This window comes from Neopsephotus bourkii, unplaced genomic scaffold (genome assembly GCF_033783945.1).
Source record: "Neopsephotus bourkii isolate Nb327-2 ecotype Australia unplaced genomic scaffold, CSIRO-AGI_Nbou_v1 NB_1634, whole genome shotgun sequence".
Classification (NCBI taxonomy): Eukaryota; Metazoa; Chordata; class Aves; order Psittaciformes; family Psittacidae; genus Neopsephotus; species Neopsephotus bourkii.
The window spans coordinates 6475336-6496957 of record NW_026902109.1 but is presented as its reverse complement, the minus strand read 5'-3'; the positions used below and the strand labels follow the sequence as shown (position 1 = coordinate 6496957).

Genomic DNA, 21622 nt, shown 5'->3' with positions numbered 1-21622 from the left:
TAAATTAGGGTCATACGAAATAAATAAAAAAATAAGGCCTTCCTGGCTACTAAATATAGTTTTAAAGAACCATACACAATTATACTGCCAGAAAGCCAAGGCCAGGTTATACTTATTTTCATGTCAGCCTTGTCTTGCTGTGTAAGCACTTTCAATTGTCTTATCCTTCTGCATCTCCCCAGCATACCCCTCCACAGCTCACTGCTTTTCCATGGCCAACAGGACGCCCTCAAAGCCCCAAAGACCCCAAGACCGGGTGACCACGTCAAGACGGCTCCCCGGGAAGGCCACAGCCCTCCTCGCAGTCCCGTTTGACCCCAACGGTCCCTGACCCGCTGTATCCCGCCCGGCCCAGCTGCCTCACCAGCCCCATCCACCGGCTGTCAGCCGCCCCGGCCCCGCCCCGGCCCGCCCCGGCCTCGCCCCGCCCCGCCTCGCGGCGGCGGCAGCGTGTGTCGGCGGCGCGGCTCTCGGCCTGATTTACGGCTCTGCTGAAAACGGTTCCCCGCCGCCGCGCCGCCACGGCAACAAGTCTCGTGAGTGCCGGGGAGAGGGGCGGCGATCTTGAGGCCGTCTGAGGCCCCCGCCTAGCCAGGGCCCTGTGCCGGTCCCGCTCCGCCGCGGCAAGGCCCGGGCGGCGGCTGAGGCGAGCGAAGCCGCGTCGCGTCACCGGGGCCTTGCGGCTGGCCGTGCGTCCCCGGGCGGGCGCCTCCCCCGGCAGCGATGGCGCGATCCCGCTGAAAATCACCGGGAAAGTTTCCCAAGTTTCCCGCGGGCCTGCCGGGCAGCCGCGACCCCGGGGGGGGGCGTGGACGCGGGCTGCTTCTCCCGCCCAGGGCCCGGCGAGGAATGCAACAGACGAGCCGGGATGAAGGCAGCAGGCACCCCTGGCAGGAGCCGCTTGGCAGCGTCAGCCTCCCCTTCCGCTGCCCGCGATGCGGCGACCACACCAGGTTCAGGAGCCTCTCCTCTCTGCGGGTGCACCTGGAGTACAGCCACAGCTACGAGGAGAGAAGCCCACTGGCCAAGAGCAGCCTCTTTTTACCCCTAAAAGACGCGGAGCTGATCTCCCCGCCGGACCCTGCGCCCCAGGGCAGCCTGGGGAGCCCCGGCAGCGCCATCCAGCAAAAAGGGCCCTACCTGAGTTTTCTAGGCGATGCGTCCTGCGAGAGCACGAAGCGCGGGCAGCCTCTGGAGGTGGAAGCTGAACGGCCCGTATCCTACGTTGCAAGCTATGTGTCGCCCGACTCTCCCAGCGAGCAGATTTCTAAACCGGGTCTCCCGGCCACTGACTCCAAAACCTCCTTCGAGGCACATGTCAGAGAAAAGTTTAACAGGATGGTAGAGGCCGTGGACAAAACAATTGAGAAGCGAATCGACAAGCTTACCAAAGAGCTGGCGCAGAAGACGGCGGAGCTGCTGGAGGTGCGGGCAGCTTTTGTGCAGCTGTCCCAGAAGAAACAGGAGGTGCAGCGGCGGGAGCGGGCCCTGAGCAGGCAGGTGGACGTGGCAGTGGAGATGATCGCAGCCCTGAAGCAGCGCCTCACCGAGTCCGAGGAGGAGCTGCACCGGAAAGAGGAGTAAGTGGGGAAGTGAGAGCTGATGGCTTTGCGCGGGCTGGCCAGCACCTGTGCGAGTGAAAGCCTTCGGGGGAGAACAGAGGGAATGGTTTGGTCGCTTGCTGATTATGAAAGGGCCTGGTGCTCTCCAGCTTCTGACAGCTTTATTTCTAGAGCTGTAGCCCATGTGACCGTGTCCCCTGCAAGGCAGAACACCCTCAAAGCCCCACAGACAACAACTACCAGATGCCCCTGCAAGGCAGGGGACAGCTCCCTGAGCAGGTGGCTTTCATGCCTGACTTCCCAGTGACTTAACTTTTAGCCTCTCTAGTGCCTTTGTTGTTTCCCAGGTTTCATGGGCGTAGGGACAGGTAGAAGCTATCGTCAGCATGTAATCTGATTTACACAGACACCTCTAATCCATCTTCTTTTTAAGAAGAGCTGAGTGGATAAGTCCTGGAGGAAATATGTAAGAATACTGAATAGACCCTTCTCCCTGAAGTCATCCCTCCATGGTCAGCAAGCTGTCTGTGGTGTGGGGTGGTTTCCCATGCAGCAGCAAAGCTGTACTGGAGTCAGTGCTGAAAAGGCCATGTCCAAGTAGGTGTTTCAGATGGACCCAGAACTGTGAAACTGGAATCACTTTTATGTGAATGGGAAGCAAATGCCAGAGTCATTTGGACCAACCTAGGCCATCTAAAAATATGTTTGTGATGCATCCATTAAAAATGTAGTGATAGCTGATATATTATTTATACATGAACTACTTATTCAGCACTTGCTGAAACCTTTTGGGCTCTTCAGAGTAACACAACTTATTTTACAGGAATGCAAAAAAGAGCCTTGGTAATGGAGTGCCTCTAAACCATTTCATCAGCTTACCAAGGGAAGATGAGAAGTGCTAGTTGCCATGACGCTGATTTTCGAAGAAATAAGGAAGGTGGTGTAGGAGTTCAGTGTAGGAAGTTTGCAGGGCTTTCATAATCCCTTCCTGTAGTCTAAGGACTAGAAAGAAAAGACTGTGATGGCTCCAGTATCAGTAGGAAAGCAGAAACCATTCAATAGGGAAAAAAACACGAGTTCTGCAGTGCTGCAGAGGAAAAGGGCTCATGGAAAAAGAGGAAGGAGGAAATAGAGTTTTCTGTGTAGAAAGAATGGGTATGGTATGGGGAGGCTGACAAAGGACACTGATCTGAGAAAAGAACAAGACAGCAAAAGTTGTGATTTTATTTTTTTTTTTTAACTGTATTGGGTAAAGGCACAAGGAAGAGGTTGATTACCCCTTGGCAGTCTGCTTTCTAGCAGAAAAGACTGAACACAGAATGAAAGGAGAAGGGGGAAACACTGTCCTTCCCATTAGGACATTGCTAAACTTGGGAAAGGGGCAGGAGCTCAGATGATTGCTGTTAGAATTCTAGCCATCTCTTAAGGAGGAGTATGAATGCGTGAGCAGATGAGGAGGTAGCTCTGAAGTTGGTGTTACAGGGAAGACTGAAGGTTATTTGACTGGTAAGAAATGCTAACCAGAAGAGGCAGCTGCACAAGAGACTTCACCTGAGTACCCAGGATTACTTCTAGCTTGCTTCAGCTTCCAGTAAAGAAGATAAAAAAACTTGGCAGCAAAAGCATCAATACATACACAGTAATATGTTAATTTCTAAAGGGAAATGGGCCTAATGCGTTCTAGTGCATAGGACAAAAGAACATCAGCCCAGAGTCATAGTGTTTTGCATGTGCCCATACCTAGTCCCATAGTATTACCTCTTCTAAGAAGGTGATTTCCGCCAGCAGCAGGGAAGCGCTGGATGGTACGCAGAAGGAGGAGCAGAAGAAAGGATGATCATGACATTGGTAACAGTGGTGCACTTGTCTGGTTTTCTCATGGATGCTGGTAAATTCTGAGATCTGTTTATATATTCAGTTCATTGTGTGTTCAAAAACTTGTTTGGTGTGCTGGAAAAGCTTTCTCCTTCAAAAAAGGAGAATCCCAAATTTGGCTCTGATTTCTGGAAGAAGTCCAGATGATTAGAGAGCCAAATAAGATTGCTTAATGGAAACTGCAGAAGCAGGAGTTCTCACTGCAGATTATGGAAAGTCAAAGGCAGCCCTTAGGGACTGCTTTGATACTTGCTGACCTTCAGAAATAAATACTTTCATCAGATTTTTTGGTTCTTTTTTGCTTTTTTGCTTTTTTGTTTATTTTTTTCATATGCAATCTTGTGAATATGGGTAAGTTTTACCAAAGCTAGTATTGGTATTGAGCCACTGTAGCTGAAAATTGTTCCTCTTTCTTCTTTGGAAAAGAAAATGCTGCTTTCTCAGAAATACCTCCTTATCCAACTTTTAAGGAAATAAAGAAAAACGGCCTTCTCTTGGTCTCTCAATAATTGGCCCTACTACCAGAGATTATGGCATATGGTGCATGTGAAGGCAAGAAAGGGTTCATAATCAATATGCATTTCTAGATCTCAAAAGGGCTGAAACTCTAGATCAGTCGGGGGGAGGGGGAAGGTCAAACAAGCAAAAAAATAACACCCCTGCAAACTATCCAAAAAAGGAAAAAACTTCTAGTACAAACCTTAGATCAGGTCCAAAACCTCTTCTTTGGAGGCTTTTCTAGAGAAGAAGCTGGAAACTCTTATGGGGATCCCTTCAGATAACTTGAATAATAACAGTGTTCTGATAAAAGAAGTTGCAAATGTTTGTACTGTGCTCATATTAGCGTATTCCTCCACGTCCATCTACTCTGTCAGTGTCTTACATGAATGGACAGTCCCCATAAGTGATCAAATTATCCATAATACTGAGTTTAACAATTCAGTGTATTTTCACCTTTATAAAATGTGCCCAGAGACTTGTCTGGGCTGTTAAGCTAGGCCTGCTTCCACATGTAAGAACAAAAGAATTAACCCTATCTGGGAGGTAGAAGAGGATGTATTTGCAGGTTGAACCATTGCTCCTGACCTATAAATTGGCAGGAGGAGAGGGGGAGGCAGTTAGGATTTAAGAAACTTCCTGTTTAGAGGAATACTGTACGATAAGATGATGACAGAAAATAGTGGTACAGTTGCACTTTCAATAATGGCTCTGATTTTGGATCTGATTGTGAAGTGAAATGGGAAAGCTAAGGGAAAGGAAAAAATGTGCATTAGCAAGAATAATTTGGTTAGGAAGCCCTCAGAAGGCTTAGGGAGGATAGATCTAAATTGTTTAAACATCTGGGTTTCCTGAATATGGAGATGATGCTCTTGTGGTCCTTGCGTGTTTCCTTTGTGCCAAACTTAGTGATGTCAGACTTGGCACTCCTGTGACTGGCAGTCCTCAGCAGAGGCAGTAGATCAGAGGTCACTTTGATGTGATAGAAATTAATTTTGACCTCTCTGTTCTACCTGTAAAAGCCCATGTCCTGAGCCTTTGCCTGGACCAAGTACTGAGATAGATACATAAAAACTGTGATCTAAGTGGCCATATTGTCAGAAGCTGGTTTCTCTGGTATGTTCTTCAAAGCAAGCAGTGAGTCTTTAAGCTTACTCTACAGGGAGTAAATTCTTCTCAGTTACATTGTTGCTGCTAATGGAAGCACTAGCTTCAAATGACAGCACTATGAGATTTTACTGTTGACCTCTCATTCCATGAGTGGGAGAAGTGTTGGCTTAGGCCACCAAGCAGGTTTGGGGCTGCCCATATGAGGCATTTATTTGTAGGGTCAGTAAGGTTACTTCTTTAGACTTGTCAGTGGCTTTTTTTCTTTAAATGAAGCCCATAGCAGTCCAGCAAAGGCAGTGCTAAGTGAGCATCTCTTTTTAGCTAAATTTTATTTGTGTTCTCTTACAAAAATGGTTGTGCTAATATGCATGAAGGTATATGCTATTATATTAGTGTGATGCCCTCATGGAGATGAACTGTGTTGAGGGGTAGGACAGGTGGAGGTACAACACTAACTATAGCAGTAAATACCTAGTTGAAGTAGTATTACTCTAAGCATAGAAAAGTTTTACAGAGCCACTCTTGTGTCACTTACTCTTATATTTAAAAGTCCAAAGGCCAAAGCCTTTTTTATTTTTTTATTTTTTATTTTATTTTTTTTTTGGAGTGGATGTTGTGGAGGAAGAAAAGTGTATGTTCTAGAGAAGCAGGTACAGCTATCAAGGACAGGTCCCAGTTCCCCAACCTGCCTCAGCTGGGCCCTTGGCAGTTTTGACAAATGATGGTTACAGGGTCAAGCTCTCAGCAGAGCTGCTGAGCAAAGGAATGATCTAATTAGAAAGTGTGCCCCAAAAGGGATTATTCAGTGTTTGATGAAGGAGAATGCAACATGAGCGGGTATTGTGATGTTAAAGATAACACAGAAGCCTGCCTAAAGGGAAGAAGACTGTGCTGAATAAGATACCAAGAAAACCATTGAAACTACAACCAGCTATGAACTCAACTTCTAGAGGACACCGAAAGGCTTGTTTCTGGAGGTTATATAAGAAAATTAAACCAGTAGAGTTTGATTTTCAGCAGTCTGACCAGGGTAAGCATTTTATGTTACGGTCCTCAACTGGAACTCAGCTACAGTTGACATGGTGACTTACACAATTTCACTTTGTCTCTTTATTATAGGGTCAGAGCATTAATGTAGTACATTGCCATATCCCTGACACTAATTTCTTTAACCAGGGTAGTGCATTTGTATTAAGGATGGTCATGCATCTGGTTCTGGCATAGCCTGGAATGCAGAGGCTATTTCAAAATAGCTGTGGTGAGAAGTAGTTATTCCTGCCACTGACTTCACCTTAAATTTGCAATTAATGGAATTATCTGTGCAAGTAACACCTCAACAATGGGATAAAAAGTTGGCTTTTAAAGATCACTGCAATTTATGCTGTAAAACAACAGCTTTCCTTAAGGTACAAATTTTAGTTGTGTAACAAAACAGTTTTGATTTTGCTGTAAGTAGAATGCAACCACAACTATGCATTATTCTTCCACCCTCGGTTTCAGGTGATCCTAATCCCTCTTTCCTGTTTCCTTTTATCTTCCCACTTGAGAGATTGCTTCCCTCCAGCAGCATTGGTTCAAGTGTTAGCATGACTATCCCACAGAACGGCTCTGTGAAATAAAGCATTTTAATCTTCACAGTGTCACCCCAGTAAGTTCAGGGATCAGATCTAGTGTACAGCTCACTGAATGGGGGTGACTGGTAGGACAATAACTTTCTGAGGGGAGCAGGTGTGAACCACTTAAATTGAATGTGCTGATAGTGGTGTAGGAATGTGAAACCTAATGAACAGCAGATAGCAGCCTTCAGGCAATAACACCAGTAGGATGATGGATGAGGTCAGTAGTGTTAATACTTAATGAATGTCATACTAAATATTTTCATTAGTAAATCACTTTAGTACTTACTGTAGTAGGAATTTCCTCATCTTCAGGTAAAATAATAGAAGTGTTTGGTTTTCTGTTAATTTCAGGTAGACTTATTCCAAATACAATTCTCTAAAGTGGTTTGATACTTGGGTGCAGAATCTGCATAGAGCCTCATGCTTGTCTCCACCTACAGAATAGTTGCAGGTGTCAAAGGTGCTGTAAATAGCCCTGGGACCAGTGTTATGCATCTGTAGGAGGGCTTGGTTGCAATATGAGAAATCATTAGCCCTCCTTGTCAGTTGTTAAGGATCTGGATCTGTCCCAACCTCTGCATCTACTCTGTGTATCACATGCCTAACTGCTGAAAGCCATACAAATACAAAGGGTATTTTCAGGGTCCACATGCAAGCAACTGCTCCAGTAAGAAAGAACTGCAGCTTACTAGTCCTATAAGGAGCACTGTATGTGGTAAAGGCAGAAGAATAAATGTCACCTAGTCAGTCCTGTGAATTATAACTTTATCACATCTCATTCTGGTTTATGACACAGCCTCCATAAAGAAGGTTTCAGGGTAAGTTTTAAGGCAGGCTATCTGCCAGTTTTTCTGTAAGGGCAGCTAGGCTGCAGTTGGAATGTGAAACACCAAATTACTTAAGTCTGGTTAATTATAACAGGTTCACTCCCTGGCAGATTCAGATTAAAATAAATGCTTTGGTAGCAAGTCTTTCTTGCCTAAAGTGATTCCTTCCCTCTGCACTTGGTTTTATTGCTGGGCATCTCTGAGTTGCTGCTGCACTGCAATGTTTCCCCCAGACTCCTCTGCCTCTGGGAAGGTCCGTTGTCCAGCAGTTTCGCAGTACAGGTAACTCCTGCTCCTCTTGGACACCTCCCAGGATGTATCCCCCTTGTCTTTCCTGCTCGCTTGCCTCACCCTGTCTCCACAAGCTCCTGGCAGTTTGATGTACCCTCTACTTTCTAAGCAGCAGCAGTGATCCCTCTTCCTAAAAGGTTTTGTCTGTCAAGAGCACCCATGATGAGAAAAGAACCCCACCTTTTTTCCTGCTGCTCATTCGCAGCCCTTTAAAACATTTTGCTATACTACATACCTTAATATTAGTATAGTAAATTATGAGCAAACAGATGAAATCACTGTTCTTTACAGAGATTTACAGAGATCCAAGCTGTGCTGAGCATCATCTACTCCTCAAAAAATTTAGTGTCAGGATCCCCACTGCTAAAGGAAGTGCCAGGGTGCAGCTGAGTGAAAAGGGGCAGGAGGCTTCAGGCTGATGGATATAGAGCAAAAGGAGGAGCAGAGCAGAGTGGGAAAGAGATGATGCTGAGTGGAGTAGGTCAAAAGGGGACTCAATAATGCCACATAACCTTTTCTCAATAGAGCAGCAGTGCTCTAGATGTAGAATAGTCAGTACAGGGTAGCAGAGACCTCTCATTAGAACAGGCAGTGCTTCAGGTCTGAGCTGGGCTTTAACAAAAACCGCTGAGACCCCGGATGAAGATAGGTCAACGGAGCGGTCTGCCTTAGTTGATGAGGAATGGGTTAAAGATCAGTTGAGCAATCTGGATATCCATAAATCCATGGGTCCAGATGGGATGCACCCCGGGTGCTGAGGGAACTGGCTGAGGTCATTGCTAGACCGCTCTCCATCATCTTTACCAAGTCTTGGGAAACGGAGAGGTGCCTGAGGACTGGAGGAAAGCAAATGTCACTCCTGTCTTCAAAAAGGGCAAGAAGGAGGACCCGGGTAACTATAGACCGGTTAGCCTCACCTCCGTTCCTGGGAAAGTGATGGAACACCTTATCCTTGGTGCCATCTTAAGGCATATCAAGGATAAGAGGGTTATGAGGGGCAGTCAACATGGCTTCACCAAGGGGAAGTCGTGCTTGACCAATCTGTAGCCTTTTATGAGGAAATAACGCGGTGGATGGATGATGGTAGAGCGGTGGATGTGGTCTACCTCGACTTCAGCAAAGCGTTTGACACGGTCTCCCACAGCATCCTTGCGGCTAAATTGAGGAAGTGTGGTCTGGATGATCGGGTAGTGAGGTGGACTGTGAACTGGCTGAAGGAGAGAAGCCAGAGAGTTGTAGTCTATGGGGCGGAGTCTAGTTGGAGGCCTGTATCTAGTGGAGTGCCTCAAGGGTCGGTACTGGGACCAGTATTATTTAATATATTCATCAACGATTTAGATGAGGGAATTGAGTGTACTATCAGCAAGTTTGCTGATGACACTAAGCTGGGAGGGGTGGCCGACACGCCAGAAGGCTGTGCTGCCATCCAGCGAGACCTGGACAGGCTGGAGAGTTGGGGGGGAATAACTTGATGAAATATAACAAGGGAAAGTGTAGAGTCCTGCATCTGGGCAGGAACAACCCCAGGTTCCAGTATAGGCTGGGGAACGACCTGTTAGAGAGCAGTGTAGGGGAGAGGGACCTGGGGGTCCTGGTGGACGACAGGGTGACCATGAGCCGACACTGTGCCCTTGTGGCCAAGAAGGCCAATGGCATCCTGGGTTGTATTAGAAGGGGGGTGGTTAGTAGGTCGAGAGAGGTCCTCCTTCCCCTCTACTCTGCCCTGGTGAGACCTCATCTGGAATATTGTGTCCAGTTCTGGGCCCCTCAGTTTAAAAAGGACAGGGACCTGCTGGAGAGAGTCCAGCGCAGGGCAACTAAGATGATTAAGGGAGTGGAGCATCTCCCTTATGAGGAAAGACTGAGGGAGCTGGGTCTCTATAGTTTGGAGAAGAGGAGATTGAGGGGTGACCTTATTAGTGTATATAAATATATAAAGGGGGAGTGTCACGAGGATGGAGCCAGGCTCTTCTCAGTGGCAAACAATGAAAGGACAAGGGGAATGGGTACAAATGGAGCACAAGAGGTTCCACTTAAACCTGAGAAGAAACTTCTTCTCAGTGAGGGTGACGGAACACTGGAACAGGCTGCCCAGGGAGGTTGTGGAATCTCCTTCTTTGGAGACATTCAAGACCCGCCTGGACACGTTCCTGTGTAACCTTATCTAGGTGTTCCTGCTCCGGCAGGGGGATTGGACTAGATGATCTTTTGAGGTCCCTTCCAATCTCTAACCTACTGTGATACTGTGATACTGTGAAATGATTCCTTTTTCAGGTGAGTGCTGCTGACAGGGCTGTTCTGTCAAGACACAGAGCCTAGTAGGCCCATGCTGCTGTGTCTAGTTTATGCCTCTCTACCAAATGGGCCCCACAGTATTCACGAGCTCAGCTTCCCCCTGACTTTATGAGAGCAGCATCTGACTTATGTGAACATCCATCTTTTCACAAGCAGAAGGGCTGACAGTGAAAGATAGAAATCATATCACATAATCCCCAAAAACTTGGCAGAGGCCTGGAGAAATAAGTTGCAAGTAAAATAAAGAACATAAAGTATCACAGATACCTAGAAACAGAATTGAAGAGAGAAGGTCGTCAGTATGGCTAAGAAAAAGTCTGGGAAACTACATTAGACAAGAAAGGCAATTAAACATATAAACAGCAACTGCAGGAAACTGTGCAACTTCTCTGAAATACCTTCCTGTTGTTCATGGTGGGAAGAGGGCAAAATTCTCAGAACTCCCTTCAGGTAACCAAGGCATAGCTGTGCAGAGAGCAAGCTCTTTGAGGAAGAGATGGTGGACCAAGTAGAGAGACTTACTAGCAGTCACTCCTCAGGGCTTGACGTTGTTCTGAGAGATGAGAATGAAATGGAAACAAAGGAAGTAGCTGAACTGACAGAAGTGCTGCTTATCAGGACAAAGCATGTGACTGAGACGTAGTGGGTGGGTATATTTTGGCTTCTGTCTTTCTGAAGGGAATTTACAGAATGCAGGTTACCATTCCAGTCCAAAGGAAAATTTTTAGATGAAAGTTATTAAAAGTGTTTTATAGGCTGTACAGAGCAGCTAAACAGAGAAAAAATATGAAAATGATGCTATTGCTGCTAAAAACAGTTCCTACAAATAATGTCACGTAGGATGCCAAGTTATCTTGAGTATTCTAGAAAGCCAGGAAAATACTAGGGAATTTATTGACATTAGTGTCTGTTCTCCTCCTGATATTCAGCTAAATCTTCAAAAAAAAAAACACCCCACTGCTTCCCCCTGTCCTCCTTCTGGCACAGCTGACTAAGGAGATATTTGAAGGAAAGGAAAATCTGGGATTCATGCTGTGAAGCAGGCAATTAATGAATGCTTTTTAATTACCTTTGCTGACATAGTTACAAATGTTAGCATTCTTGAAACCGTCACTCTTTAAAAAACAAATGCCAGGTACTCAATGTATGCGGCCTCATGCTGTAGCAAAACGCACAAGCTGACTGTGGCCTAGGAAGGGATATCTTTGTGGTGTCCCCAGCTAGCAGTTCCCAGCTTTGCCCAGCCTTCTCACATGGAGATCCAGCAGCCTGGAGGGCCACATGCAATTCTCCTTCCTTACCCAAGGGGTAAGGGATCTGGAGCCAACCTGCTGAGTTTCTGTCCTTTGGGGCTTTCTGTCAGCTGTAAAAGAGGAGCCTGACAGTGCCAGAGGCTTCAGGTTGCTCCTATGCTGACAAAAACCTATAGTGGTATCATGAAATCAAAGAAGTTACAATGATTTAAGTGTGGTGAGAATAAAGCGCTAAAATTGACCTTAATGAGTTTAGATTGGCTTCTTCCTAAGCATTCCTCAGTGACTTTTTATTAGCAGGTTGCTCTGGCAAGCTAATAATCACAGAAATGGTGCAAAGCCTTGAAATGGAATTGATTAGCTAAGCTTAACAGCAATGTACTTGTCTGTTTCTTAAGACAGATTTTGCGGGTGAGTTAATGCAACATTTATCGATGCACTTCATCCAAACAATACATGCTTGCTTTACCTCATTCCTACCATTAGATCAGCCACGCAGACAGCCTCTTCCTGCACTGTGCTGTGGTATAGCTATTTCTGCGAAGCAGTCATGCCCTTCCTCATTTGGCAGGCATTGGTTCCCCCAAGTCCCACCCCCTTAGTTTTGTACAAAGCAAAAATTAACATGGTTCCATTGGCAGAGCAGGAACAGTTTATCCAGGCATTCATTAACTGGGAAGTCTACAATCTCAGATTTGCCAGTTTTCATAATACATGCTTCACTCTGTAACCAAACTTCTCCTACCTAGAAATTCCTCTGATATCAGAGGGCCAAATGGTGGCCCGATTACCGATAGAAAACTGACAGTATGCAGAGCACTTCACAGTGAGCTGTGTCTCAGTACAGAGCTGGGACCTTTCACAGTCAGTGGTGCTATCTGTTTCCTCCAGTTGTTACCAGATAAGGAATATTTCTAAACTTCTGATCTAAAACTTGTTCTTCCCACGCACATACTCCTTGATCTGTAATCTGTAGATTATCTGTTAATCTCCCGTGTTCCCACTAGCTCCAGATCGTAACACTGCACTTTGATGTACTTGCAGGATTGCAGCCAAAAATAAGTTTAATGGCCACAGTAGCTCCCTTAAGTTAGAAACCACCTCAACAGCAATGTTAAACTACCACTGTACGATCATGATAAACCGGGAAGATGAATCTGGGGGTTCATCCATTTCTCTTCATGTTTCAAGGCTGATACTCACATGGGTAAGTTAAAAAAAAAAAGAAAGAAAGTGGCTGTAGTTGTCTCCAGGTACCTCAAGAGGTGATGCTTAATGACATTTCTACCCTGTGGACCGCTAAGCGCTATTTTCTAAGAGACATAATAATGCGACAAAAAGCCCCAAACCCATTGCCCATAAGCTCACATTTTGTATTCAGTTTTCCAGATACTCGCTGTGTCTACAGTAAGGTTGAAATCTTAGTAGAGGTGAATGAATGACAGTAATTAGCCACCATGAGCTATTGCCATGAAAAAATGGAGAAACATCAGTAAATTTTTGACAGCAGTGAGACAAGGGCCTTTTCCATTATTTTAATGTGTTTTTGCAATGTTTCTGTCCTGCAGAGAAGTTGTTACTTTCAACCACTTCCTGGAAGAAGCAGCAGAAAAAGAAGTGCGGGGAAAGGCCAGGCTCCAGCACTTCATCGAGAATCTGTTGCAGCGTGTGGATCTGGCAGAAAGGCAGCTAGAATATTACCAAAATCAGCAGGTGGTGTACAAACACACCGATGTCAGCGAGCACGTGGTAAGCCAGCAAAGCCCTTCCCTTCATTGTCACCCTCTACCAGAAGGAAAGTATTTGAGTCTGAATACATGTGGAATCAGTGGCTTAGGTTAATTGCCACTCAAAACAGATCTGGATTTGTGAAATGTTTCTTCAGGTGTGTTTTACTGATGTTTTATATTGCCACTTCACATGAGTGAAAGGAGCAGGGACTGCAAGAGCAACAGTAGCCAAAGATGTCAAAGGTAGAGCAGAGGATCACGAAATATTTGCCAGATCTTTTTTTTCCCTCCCAGCTTTGGCTCTTGCTGCTGTTACCTTTGCAATAAACACTTTCCTTCACGTCACTGAGTAACTTGGCAGTTTTTTGGAGATGTCTAAAGGTTTTCAGGAAAGATGTGGATCCCTACAGAGGATATGTCTACCTGCTGGCAGATTGTCTTCACCATTACCTATCATGGGGCATTTAGAAATGGAGAATAGATTCTTACAAGCCTGTACCCCACCGATTAGTAACCAAAAATGTCTGAACATTGGTTTTTAAACTACATTATTTCTTTAAATGCCTTCATTATTAATACTTAAGCTAAGTATTTTCCCTACAATGCATTACATTTATATGGCAAGTTTTAGCCACATCACTTCCAAAGAACATTTCAGTTAAATGAATACCCCATGCTGTTTATGCTAAATAATTGCTCATCCTAGGATGTGAGAGGAAAGGCATTTGATCATGCACAACACTGAATAGGTATTCAGTGATGGAAAGAAAAGTTCCAAAAGAGCTTTAGATAAAGACCTGAATAAATGTAGGTGTGCTAAAATCTAGCACAGGACAGCTGAAACAGTGTCTGTGACAACACTGAGGGGGACCGTAAGGATAAGCCTCAGTATTAAATCATCTCCTCTGCTCTTGATATCTTTACTGGGATCCCTGTCTCAGCAGTGTCCTTTGGAGAAGACATTAATTTTTGAGGCAACTGCCCTGCTTTCTGAGTGACTTCAGCATTCCTCTAAGGTCATGCATCCAAATATTGACCAGCCTGACCTTCAGGAGGTAATTACAGAAAAGCACACTATGAGGTGGCTCCAAACGCTATCCAAGACAGATGACAGCAAAGTTAGGCTGGGCAAAAATCCATCTGCAAAATGTGGACAATAGCAGGGACTGAGGGAACATTTACAAGAACAAAATCATTTTCAGACGCCAGATCTGACTTGCTTGGCTCAGTGACTTCATTAAATGATATTCAAAGGCTCAGTCTAGTTGCACTGATGGGAGATCAGTACAAAGAACTGATTTAGTACCCAGGCCTATTAGAGCTGAGCTGGCATTAAACACCTCCTTTCATGACCCCCACTAAAAGAGGGACTAGACAAAGTGTTTCAACACTATGAACCAAACTGTTGAGAAAAATGAAGTCATGCAAGGTTTTGTTGGCACTGAGGCTATGCTGTCCTTAGTTGGTCTCAGGATTAGGAGAGGAAAGGGGGAGAAACACTTGTGTTCTTGCCCTCCACCCTTCAGTGCTGCTGTAAGCAGAGCCAAGGGTTCATAGCTGGAGTTTCCTAGCTGCTTGTGTACAGGAAATGTATCCCTGCAAAATTAAACATTCTGAGAGAAAGTTAATTTAATACAGCTTATTCAGGCAGTGTCCCTTATTAATTCTCTTGAACACAATAATTACTTCTCATTGTATCCGTACTGTTTAATCGCATGTGAACGATAGCTGTTCAGCACACACTTCTTTAGCAATTTGATTATAGTTATGATAAAAATAATGGGGAAAAAAATCCAACCACTAACAACTCATACATTACAAATTTTTAAAACAGATGTAATAAGATGGAGGAGTAATAATCTGTACAAGTTTGTGGTTTTTTTTTCAGTTTCTTTCATGAATATTCTTCTAGTTTTAACAGCAGGTGAGAATGGAAATATGATTTTGAAGACTGCACCTATTTTATCCCTGCACTTTAATTACTTGATAATGTAATATTAATATTAATAACCTGTTTCTGTTTTCTTTGCAGCTTACAGACATTTCATTAAATAAGAAACCCAGATGCCTGTATGTATATCTTTTTTTTTTTTCACTTACTTAAATACACTAATTTGACATACTTACATTCCTACTTTTGCATTTCACGTTACCCAAAAGCCTCAGTCAGGCAGGGTTTGGATCAGGTTCTATACCCGAATATGAGCTATATTATGTCATGTAATAGAATAAAACCAGACTTCTCCTAAATCAAAACTAAAATCATATATTATTTGGAAAAAAAAAAAATCTGTTAAATAAATGACTCTGTCCTGCTGACTGTAATAGCTTCTTGCAAAGCTGGAGTAGTTGAACCTTTTCAGCAAACACAAGCCAAGTTTCAGATGAAAATATCATTCTGTAGGTAGGAGAGAGACAGTTGTCATTTCCTAACTGACAGTAATACTGTTGTCTTAAAAATCACAAGTAAGCAAACAAGTGCCCCAACAAAGTATGAGCACTAACAACATCTCAAGTTACTCAGACAGCTGTCCTGGGAGCAGCAAAAGTAATTAGGGCTGGTTTCCCATGTCTTCGTGACTTGGTCACGAGTCCCAGTGACTGGTTTGGAGTATAATGCATGCTGATGGCAACTTTCTTGGTGGGGACATGAGTTTGGGTCTTTCTTCCATTTCCATGAAACTTAACTTGTTGCATCACCACAAGTCTGGGACTTCTGTCCCTCTGCCAGATTTGTTTGTATCTGACCAACAGGTTCAAGAATTACTGGAAGACTGAGACACACATGAACAGATGGATGAGCTAGAAAATAAACTTAAAATACAATGTATAGCCTGCTGGGAGCTTTTTGCTCATTGGTCGGTTGTTTGTTCTTTTTCCCATATGTCTTAGGCCTAGCAGGCAACTGGCCAAGTACCCTTTTGCTGATAAGCAGTGTTTGCATTAACAGCATGGGGCTTTAGCTTTAGTTTTTCTACTTTTTACTGCTTTTATAGCTTTTTTTTTTTACCTACTGATTTTGAGATTCTGAAACACCTGACTGGCCAAAGTAGACTTTGAGTCAAGTGTGTACACACTTTTCAGGCTTCTAGATGTCTTAATATGATTGGAATCAAGGAAAATAGAATTAAAATGTAACTAGTGACCTGATGAGATACTGACAAGTCTTTGGTCTAAATATAATGCCATTTGGTAAAACCCAATCATTGCTGGCAAATAGTTCAAAGGCATAAATGAAATTGTTTAGAGGTTTCTGTTTAACTAATGATACACTTTTCCTTTGAAAAGACACTTTCAAAACTAGAATTCAGTAGTAGCCTTTATTTGGAGTTACCAGATTAAAAATATCCCTACTTGTCCTGTGAAGCAAGGAGGGTAGAGGAGAGGATGCTCAGAGGGGTATGGAAGTTTTACTTTGTTCTCCCTGTTCTGTGGATGAATCCAGCATTTGCATTCACCACATCAGATGAAGTTTTAATGATATTTACCAGTTAAAAAAACTGAGAATTATTACCCACCCAGAAAAATCAGTGTAATCTCAGGGGGTTTGAGGCCACTGATGGCTTACGTTATTTGGGATCAGTGGCTGGACTTGTAGTCTCTCTTGCTCCAGTGCCTCCACTTTGCTTCCCAGTTCCTTTTCTGCAGTCTCTCCCAGCTATTTTCAGGAAATGCCCCACTGGGGGCATGGCAGTCCTTTGCTGATGTTCACTAGCTGTTTCTCAAAGGCACTGAGACTTGCAGCACATCTGTGCCTAAATCAACTTTAAACGCCAGCTCCCATTATGAAGAAGCTAAGAAATGGGTCTCTTAGAATCATGAGGCTTTTCTTGAAAAATACTTAATGTTTGTGAAATGCAGCAAGAATAGGATTGTTCTTAAGTGCCTAGGGCAATGGGGTGCATTTAGTCACATCATTTCAGGTTTTTTCCATAATGTGACAGATTAGGAATATGTTTGAGTAGAAGTTCAGACTTTCAGTCCCTTGTTTTGAGGAGCTGCCACTTTCAAGAAGAAAACATTTCTTGTATCTGGAGCTGGCAGCATTGCATTTCCTGTGCATTACTTGCATGCTCACCCACCTTAGGTGCTTTCTTACCCTGACTGTGAAATATAGACAGACATCCATCTTCCCTATCATAACCTTGTTCCATTTAAATACAGTTTAGCTCTTTTAGACAATCCCCTCTGATCATACTAACCTTGACCTTCTTCTGGTTTTAACAGCATTACTCAGTACAGCAGAGGAGTGGCTAACATCATCTGCAGTCACCTGCAATAATGCCTGCGTGTGCTTTGGGATGTAACTTTTTCTCTGTAACAACATTTGAGAAAAACAGAGCAGTACATCTTTAACAACTAACACTAACAACACTACTAGCAACTGTAACAAACAGTGCCCAAGGGATGATAAACCATAATGGCCAACCCTCGTGCATTTACACAAGTCATTTCTAACCCCTAGCAAGTGATCAGAGCACAGGCCTGCACCAGGCCAGCATGGCACCATGCCTGCAAACTCCAGCTTGGACCTGTGTGACATTTCTGCACATCCCCCCATAGACTTCCCCATAGTGAAGTCTGGTTGTCAAAGCTGCCAGGCAGGTAGAACTGTTCAATGGGTAAGGCTCCTGTGCTGTTAACTGGCACTTGCTGCCTCCCACCAACAGACATTTTCATGACACCCCTCTGGTCTTTTTGAAGAGCAGGAGTGCACTTGCACTGTACACACTTGAACAAAAGTGCTTTTTCCAAAACTGGCTCTCTCAAGTGATCAATATTGTTTAACTTCCAGGTGAAGTAATATAACAGATACATGGTTTCCAGAAATAATGAGCTATGGAAAATAACCCTATAGGAACCCTTAAGAGATCAACTTGTACATCAGCACATCTGTTCTTCACTTCAGTCACAGTAGCTGGGCAGACATGAGCTGGTGCCTTACATTTGTCTTGCTGCTGTAACACTACATGTATCGGCAGTAAAACGTTTCAAGATTACATTAAAAGGGATTGTAATGATCTTACTTAGCTGAACTGTGGAACTGCAGTTTCAACATAATATTTCAGAGTAAGAGGGCATGGTTCAGCCTTTGCAGCACCAGGCACTGTGCTGGCTGTCTACCTCAGCACACCAATTTCAGGAAATCCTGCTGGGATTGAACCATCACAGGAACAAAGAATTCAGCTTACTTTGGCCTTTAAGCTTTCATATGCCTCTTCCCACCATTTCCTGTATTGCACTCTCCTCTTCTGTTTTAAATCAAATCCTGAAAGCAAAGCTAAAGTTTCCCTAGATGGGGACTAGCACACAGGTAGAGTGTGGCATTTCCTGAGCTATTCGCCATTAGTAGCAGGAGTTCCTTGGGCCCTGGCCACAGTCCAGGGAAGTTCTGAGATCTCACCAAGAATTTTGTGGAGTACCTGCACTTTGTACCATTATTGGTGCTGTGTACTCTTCCAAAGACCATGGGATGTTCATTCTTTGCAGAAGGATGTTGTGAACATGGGCATCTTTAAAATCCCCGTAGATCACCAAATTATAAGACTATATACCTCAGTAATGTCTCAGCACTCCAAGATCAGCAGAATTCTATCTGAATAAAAGTGTAGATGACAATGCATAAAGAGTCCACCAGCAACACATGTAGGAGTTCTTGCAACTCTGTTTTTTACTTTCAGCCTGGTTCTGTAAACCAAGGCTATTTCTGTCTTAAAAAAACATACGGGTTTGGAACATTTTGGGGACCTACCGCTTTGCAAGACTGAATAATAGTTATTAATAATAACTGTTATTAATTTCAGGAGCCGAGGAAGTCAACACGCTTCATACAACATTCCTGATGCAAAGCCTCATTCCTTTCAAAAAGGAAGAATCTTGTTGAAAAAGACAAAAGATGAAAAAAACAGCTTGCAGCCAGTGAAGTGCTTCTATGAACCTATTGATTGCTCAAGAGAAATATGGAGAGCACAAAAGAAAGGTGAACAAGTCTGCTCTGCCAGGAAAGTGAGCACAAAATCGAAGATGGGTAAAAAAGCCAAACCGCTATAGGAATGGTTAGCAATATATAGTAACACAGGAGCTTGGCTTAAACTGAGCAAATACTGAATTAATTAATAGTCATCCTACTTTTTCCTATCTGGCCATGCCAAACATATCAGATATAATATATAGAATTATATATAGTATGAAAGATTTATATTATTTAGTTATGCCATTCCCTCTTTGGGTGCTATGAGAGAAGGGACATTTTATTCAGCTTACATGGAGGTTTTTCTATTTATTTATTCATTTATTTATTTATAGAGCTTGTTTTAAATGACTGCAGTTACCTTGCTGGGCAGTACTGTGGCAGTATGTTTTAATTATTTTAGTGGCAGCATGTGTCTTGGTAATTTATTTCCATCTGTGCTGTTGCTAAAGTTCAGAAGAATCCATTTAATCGGCACCTATATATTCAATCTTTCAGTTTAGGTAGGTATAAGATCAATGATTAACTGCTACCTGCACAGATACACTTAGATGCAGAGCATCTGCTTGAGTTGCTTGAAGGCTGTTTATAGCAGGTAGATTGCTATCCTTGATTTTTTGCCATAGGCCCAGTTGAGTGCATTTACATATTTTATTACATACATAAACCAGCTCGGTCCCACCAGCAGCTACATTGCCTGTTGGTACAGGTTTGGGCTGCTCCGGTGTCTCAAGAATAGCTTGCAGATTCCAGAAGCTTTATGTCTTTGTCATATGTACTAGCCTCTGGTGTCACTTAGCAAGGAAATCAGAAGCTGGTACTGTGGCCCTGGCAAGCACGGACTGCACTGAGGCAGAGGAGAAGTTTCAGTACCAAGCACCAGCAGCAGGTTATCAGCTGTGGTGCAGCAGGTGAACAGCTAAAGCAATGTATTATGTTGCGTGGTGCCACGTTCAATTCCTGTGCTTGGTTTTAGTCACAAGAGGCCTAAAATGGCTATGATCATAACTGAAACCCTCCACGTTTTTATCTCCGAAGAATTTTACAGGGCCAAGAGATCCCTGAATTTCAGCTAAAACCCAAAAACATAGAAATTAGAGATGAATGCAGGATAGGAATGCGCATGTTTACATTGCTTTGTGCCAATTAAAAGGATCCTTATTTATCAGATTATTTATCAAGATTTTTTTTTCTGTACAGTTTTTTGGTAACATGAATCCTCATGCCATGTTTACAGATATGAACATCCTGTTGATGTCACTGACGAGATTTGTTTTCTCAAGTAAAAGAAACAATAGGTGAGACAAGTCTGTGTAATTTATTTTTTAAATGCTCATAACAGATGTAAATTGTTTATGTGGAAGGTGATTTTTACAGTATGTGTACAAAGATTTGTGAAAAATGTTTTTCATTTTTTATAACTATGACTGTAAGCAGAACTGGGTATTAGAAGACAGTGTATCGCTAGGATTACTGCTGCAATAAGCACTTGAGTTGCAATATTTTTAAAGGAGAAGATGACCAGTCAGCTAGGATCGGGTAACTACAGATGTCATACATTTGTCAGTGTACAGGACTCCCAGAAAGTAGCAGAGTGAAGAGAGTAGTATTCCTCACTTTTATTTTAAATATTGTATATGGAACAATCAGATAGATGTTTAAAGTTTCTCAACACTGTTTCAGTAGGAAGTCACAGTGTAAAACCAATTCAGGTTTTTAGGTTGTAACAACATTTTCATATTTATTTAACTATGTCACAAGGCCACACTTGGCCTTATGCTAGGCATTGTGTGTGATGCAAAGGAATTGTTAATTGTGTTGCATGGGCTTGGCTCAGATCATGCGTTACAACAACTTTCTTAGGCAAGCCACAAACTAGAAACATCCTTGATCTTCTCTGTTGCTTCACCCATCCTTTTACAAACCTGAGAAGAATCACCCTTTTTGAAGATAATGAAGGTGAACTTCAGAAAGATTAAGTAAAATATTCATGTTCCTTTATCCACTTGACACTGAAAGAATATTTTTATTTTTAAATGCCTATCTACATTGTTAGTCACCAAAGTTAAGTGCAACTACAAGTTCACAAATGAGATGTTTATTTTATTATCTATCACGCCAAAATCTTGACTGCAAGTTGTCCTTTTGGGGAAAGAAGAGAAAAAAGAGAGTAAAAGCAGCTGCATGTTCTTAAACTTTTCAAAGTCTAAATCACAGTTATTTGCTGAACAAATGCCAGGTTAATTAATTAGAGAGAAATTGGATTGTACTGTAATCCCAGATAAAAGTTTTTAGAATATAAACATTCTAATAATAAAGATATATTTCTCAGTTACTGTGTCATTTGACTCTGTGAAATACAATGTTTATTGCAAAAGTCTATCAACAGCAAAGAAAAAGCCAAGAAACAGCTGCCCTGCTTGGGCTTCTGTTTATTCCTTAGATAAAACACCGTGTCAGTGAAGCTGGGCTGTGATCTATCAAAACATTACTAATTAACTTGAAAGACAGCTACATCACCTTGCCCACATAGCTTGCGCATGTCACCTGCCCCTCTCCTACTTTAATGATGCATGAAAATTTTTCTTGAG

General features: G+C 43.2%; 2 protein-coding genes across 2 annotated transcripts in view; one reads left to right on the top strand and one right to left on the bottom strand.

Moving 5' to 3' along the window:
• The window catches only part of RTKN2 (rhotekin 2), a 49668-nt gene extending 48387 nt beyond the window's left edge, over window positions 1-1281 (bottom strand). The window contains exon 1 of the mRNA XM_061374031.1: window positions 1141-1281. The gene's annotated coding sequence lies outside the window, so the exon portion shown is untranslated. The remainder of the gene's footprint in view (window positions 1-1140) is intronic.
• On the top strand, window positions 632-21362 carry ZNF365 (zinc finger protein 365). The gene is made up of 4 exons (XM_061374036.1): window positions 632-1580; window positions 12899-13079; window positions 15093-15130; window positions 18865-21362. The coding sequence occupies exons 1-4, from the start codon at window positions 850-852 to the stop codon at window positions 19109-19111; spliced, it is 1197 nt and encodes a 398-aa protein (XP_061230020.1). The 5' UTR covers window positions 632-849; the 3' UTR covers window positions 19112-21362.
• Window positions 21363-21622: the final 260 nt, after the last annotated feature.